The sequence below is a fragment of the Humulus lupulus genome, chromosome 5 (assembly GCF_963169125.1).
Source record: "Humulus lupulus chromosome 5, drHumLupu1.1, whole genome shotgun sequence".
In the NCBI taxonomy this organism is placed as follows: domain Eukaryota; kingdom Viridiplantae; phylum Streptophyta; class Magnoliopsida; order Rosales; family Cannabaceae; genus Humulus; species Humulus lupulus.
Window position 1 is genome coordinate 190,416,275 of NC_084797.1, and position 5,062 is coordinate 190,421,336.

Below are 5,062 nucleotides of genomic sequence, written 5' to 3' on the forward strand. Positions count from 1 at the left end.
AAGTTTCTTCAATAACTTTCTAGAATATTCTAGGTTTCTCATAGTATATTCTAGAATATTCTAGATACAATTATGACTTCTAAGTTTCTTCAAGAACTTTCTAGAATGTTCTATGTTCTTCCTAGTATATTCTAGAACATTCTAGAACTCTAGAGCATTCTAGATACGGTAATGACTTTTAACATGCAAAGCTAGGAAACTATTATGATCTACAGAGTTTAAAGGGATTCCTTTCTCTGATTGAGATTAGACTTTATCTTTTTAATTCTATTTCTATGTAATTTATTGATTTGTGTTGTATGTGCTGATTGTTTGCTAAGTGTTTCTTTTCATCCATTTTTTCTTATATTCATTATTATTAGTAGCAATACAAGATCGTTGTTTTATTTTTTTTCCAAATTTTCAGAGGTGCATGTATATTTTTTGTTATCCCTCTCTTTATTTTTAACCTTTTATGTTTTTCTTGTCTAAACTAGAGTCAGTTAAAATGATATATCATTTCTGGTTCAAGGATTTAATTAACAAAGAAAAAGTTCTCATTTTTGCGAATACTAATAATACCAACACCACCAACTAGTTTCAAATAAATTATTATTGAAGCTAGATTGTCTATTAAATTTAACAAACAATTTATGTTTTCATACTCTACTAAATATATCAAATTTATTTTCCTGATGGAGTCAGAATGCAGGTTTCCGAAAAGCCAAAGAAGATTAAACTTTGAAATTGAATAAATGAACATTGACACTAGAATTACCTATGAATCGTGATCCACCTTATTACATTAAGAAGCAAATATACAAATATTAATAAAGATAAATGGCAGCATAAAGATGAACACTTGGAAGTACAATAAATTGGATGATAGCGTTGTTTGTTGCATGAAAGAATGAAGCAGATTTACACTTCATGTTCTGTTCTGTATATGATAAACTATGAACTAACAAAAGTGGGTGTATGTTGCAGGCTTTGTAAAACTTGTATACGTTAGCAAATAAAAAACAAAACAGACAATTTGTTTGATAATTATGCTGCGCCGTTTAGTAGCCTTGGAAGATTGGTGGCGGTGGGGATGCGTACTGGAACCCGAAGGTTGGTGGTAGAATCAACTCATCTGGGGGTGGTGGTGGCGGTGAGTATGTTGAATGAGGAGGAGTCGAATGAGATGGGGAAGGAGGCGGTGGAGGTGGTGAGTGGACTGGTGGTGGGGGTGGTGGAGAGTGGACTGGTGGTGGGGGTGGAGAATAGACTAGTGGTGGGGATGGAGAATAGATCGGTGGTGGTGGAGAATGGATTGGTGGAGGTGGAGATTGGACAGGTAGGGGTGGTGGAGAGTGGACTGGTGGAGGTGGAGAGTGAACTGGTGGTTGTGGTGGTGGAGAATGGATTTGTGGAGGTGGAGATTGGACATGTGGGGGTGGTGGAGAGTTGACTGGTGGAGGTGGAGAGTGAACTGGTGGTTGTGGTGGTGGTGGAGATTGGACTGGTGGGGGAGGTGGAGATTGGACTGGTGGTGGTGGAGTTGGGGAGTAAAGTGGAGGTGGAGGTGGTGGAGATTGGACTGGTGGAGGTGGGGAGTAAATTTGAGGAGGTGGTGGAGATTGGACTGGTGGAGGCAGGGAGTAAACTGGAGGAGGTGGTGGGGAGTACATTGGAGGTGGTGGAGAATGGACTGGTGGAGGTGGGGAGTGCACTAGAGGTGGTGGGGATTGGGTTGGTGGAGGTGGGGAGTACAATGGAGGTGGTGGAGATTGCACTGGTGGAAGTGGGGAAGAAACTGGTGGTGGTGGGGATTGGATTGGTGGAGGTGGGGGAGGGTGAACTGTAGGTGGTGGTGGAGAGTAAACTGTTGGTCGGGATGGTGGGTGACTAGGATTGGCTGGAGATCGATTAGTGGGGTCAAGTGGTGGTGGAGGAGAGTATTGTACTTGTGGTGGTGGTGAATGGTATGGTTGGTTAATAGGCAATCTATCAGATGGATCAGGTGTTGGTGGTGATGGCAAGCGAATTGGTGGTGGAGGAGAGGAAACAGATTGTGGTGGTGGACTTCTCGGTATGCCAATTGGAGATCTTTTTGTGGGATCAGGTGGTGGTTGAGGCGTTTGCGGAGGGATAGGGACTTGCTTTGGAGGTGAAGGCCCCATAGGGCGTGATTTTGGGTTTTGTTTGGGAGGATTTGGAGTTGGTTTCGGTGACTCTTTTGGTGTTGGAGGTGCCTGTTTTGCTGGTTGTGGTGTTGGCTTTGGAATTGGGACAGGTAATGGTTTATTTGGATCGTTAGCTGACGGAGAAGATGGTCCTCTGCACCTTGCCTTGCTGCAATCTATTGGCTTGCTTACAATTGGTTGGCATTCTTTTGATGTCTTCTGCTTTGGCCTATCTGGCAAGCAGTTGCTTATGTCTTCTAACACAATGCCTTTATTCTTAGTTGGATTGCATTTTTGGGCCTCACCATTGAAGTAATTGTAAGAGAACTTCAAGCTCTCCAAATTGGGCAACTGACAAATGTTCTCTTGAACAAACCCAGTTAGTATATTGTGTGATAGATTCAATTGTTCCACCTTCTGGAGGGATTTGAAGGTTTTAGGCAAAATCCCACTGAAGAAATTGGATCCAATATCCAAAACTGTGAGATTCCCCAGGTTACCAATCTCAGTCGGTAAACATCCAGCAAGCTTATTGTTGGAGACAATAATCTCATTGAGAGTATTCCCCATTTTCCCAATGCTGCTAGGAATGCATCCATAGAAATGGTTATTGGCTATGACCAAAACAGATACAGGAGAGTTGCCAAGAGTTTCAGGAATGGTGGATGTGAACCGATTGTTGTTCAAGAACAAAGCATCTAGATCCATGTTAAAGAGCTCATTAGGCACAACTCCCTCAAAATCATTGTATCTGAGATCAAGGTACTTGATGTTGGGAATGGATATAACAACCTTTGGGAAAGGACCCACAAATCTGTTGTTACTAACATCAAGCTCAAAGAGAAGTGTGAGCCTGGAGAAGCTCTCAGGAATGACCCCACAAAACCTGTTTGAGTTGATGTGAAACAAAGCTATTTCAGTCAATAGTCCAAGCTCCACCGGAAGGTAGCCAGCAATGTCACCATGGTTGAGATCAATGCCAGCTACAACTTCCTGTTTTGGGTCATCCAAAGCGGGTGAACAAAAGACTCCAGTATAGGAACAAACGTCTGGACCAACCCAATTCCCTGTAACATTAAGTGGATCAGAGTAGATAGCTTTCTTCCATGCTTGGAGTGCAATGTATGCACGTTTGAGCTTGGAGTTGGGAAAAGTAATGCCTATCAAATGAATGGTTTGTTCATAGTCGTCACGTAAATCTGCACCCTCTTGGAAAGTCAACAACTGGCGACGAGCGATGAAGGATGCCTCAGCATCAGTTAGAGCATAGGAGAAAGAACACAAGGTAGTGAAGATTAATATGAAGAAGAAAAAGAAGCAGCCTGAGGCCTGCATTTTGGGAGAAAATTGCAGAGCGCCGCCACCTTGGATAGGCCCAAGGCTGCTTATAGGAGTCAAGGAAAGGAAGGTGAACAAGGATGGTGTTATATTGAGGTGGGAGAGGAGATGTTTGTGAGGTTGTGCAACAAATTCTCTAAACTTTTATATGAATGGTTTTTATTCTTTTACACCTCAACTTTTATCTTCTTTCTTCAGTTTTTTGTTTGTTATTATTATTTTTTTTTTGGAAGAAGAGCTCTAAATTTAGGGAGGATTTGGGAATGGAAATGCTTGGATTTTGGTGGCTTTCCCTAAATTTGCAATTTGACGGTTTGTAAATGACAAAGCACAGACCATCCATGACTATTTCTTCTCTTCTTTCTGTGCTTCTGGAGATGTTTTTTGGTTCGTTTGTTTTGTTGTAGTTTTAGTGTATTATTATCTCATTAGTTTATCTCTTCCTATTTTTCGTACTCTATTTCAAGGGATTTTATATAAATATAATTGTTATGTTAGGTTGATAGGAGAAGTCGCATCTTGTTATAAACTTATTTTCTATAAATTTTTTTTTAAAAAAAAAGTCTCAATATTTATTTTTCCTATTTTACGAGAAATAAAACTACCACATATTGATCTCGTGGAATTAGTGATTGAGAGATCTATTGGGTGCATAATTTGGATTTACTTTTATTAATATATGACCAAAAAAAACATTTGATAACTGAAAAAAAATTCATGGACAATAATATAGTAGCCAAATAATTATTGATATTTATTTCTACGTTTTTACTCCCACTAGGTATTGCTTGGAGAATGTATATCTATTTGTACAACTATTTTCAAAAGGCTTGCACTATGTAAAAGAAATACTTTATTGGAGAAAAGAAAATATAAAATAACAATAAGGCACTCGTATTTTACCATAAAAAAGAACAAGTTACAACATATAGTTCTTTTATGAGTTATTGGCAAGATTGCCACATGAAGTTTTTACATATTGCTAAAGTGATTTTTGTTTTTTTTTCTTTTCTTTTTAGCAATTAAGTTCTTGAATTTAATATAATTAGCAATAACTTCAATTTATAAAAAATTTGTAAATGATTTTTTTTGAGGGGGGATATTTGCTAATTGTTGCAAGTTAAAGGACTATAACACAAATATGCAATCAATTCAAGATGCAACTTAATAATAGATTTAATACAAATTTAAAAATACAGAATTAATTGCTACAATTTATAAATTTAGAGACTTAATAACTAAGAAAAAAAATTCAAAAACTATTTTATTAATCTCAATAAATTCAAAGGCAATTATGCTAATACCATTCTTTTATCACTGACGTATGTAGCAATAGAAAGTTGTGAAAATGATTTCTCAAAATTTTGCTAGTCAAGGACTTAATTGTATATGATGCTAAATCACCCCATCATATTTTCCCTATGAGAAACAAAAAAGAAAAAGAAGTATCTTTAAGTAGATTTCTACAGCAGAAGCAAAAATTGATGAAACAATACAGTTTTGACTATATTTCTACAACAGAACAAAATTGATGAAAAAATAAGCCACATAGGAAACCAACTCTATCATAGCAATAG

At 38.0% G+C, this 5,062-nt stretch overlaps 1 protein-coding gene across 1 annotated transcript; it reads right to left on the reverse strand.

The window, feature by feature from the left end:
• Window positions 1-1,040: 1,040 nt before the first annotated feature.
• On the reverse strand, window positions 1,041-4,130 carry LOC133833891 (pollen-specific leucine-rich repeat extensin-like protein 3). The gene is made up of 2 exons (XM_062263494.1): window positions 2,287-4,130; window positions 1,041-1,869 (listed from the first exon to the last, which is right to left on the reverse strand). The coding sequence occupies exons 1-2, from the start codon at window positions 3,480-3,482 to the stop codon at window positions 1,041-1,043; spliced, it is 2,025 nt and encodes a 674-aa protein (XP_062119478.1). The 5' UTR covers window positions 3,483-4,130.
• Between the last annotated feature and the right edge of the window lie 932 nt (window positions 4,131-5,062).

What these genes read in the sequence shown, in the direction of transcription:
- LOC133833891 (XM_062263494.1), bottom strand. Translation starts at nt 3,482, where the DNA reads ATGCAGGCCTCAGGCTGCTTCTTTTTCTTCTTCATATTAATCTTCACT. An exon ending in TGCAGAGGACCATCTTCTCC is followed by an intron (nt 1,870 to 2,286) that starts GTCAGCTAACGA and finishes AGCCAATCCTAG; the next exon opens with TCACCCACCATCCCGACCAA.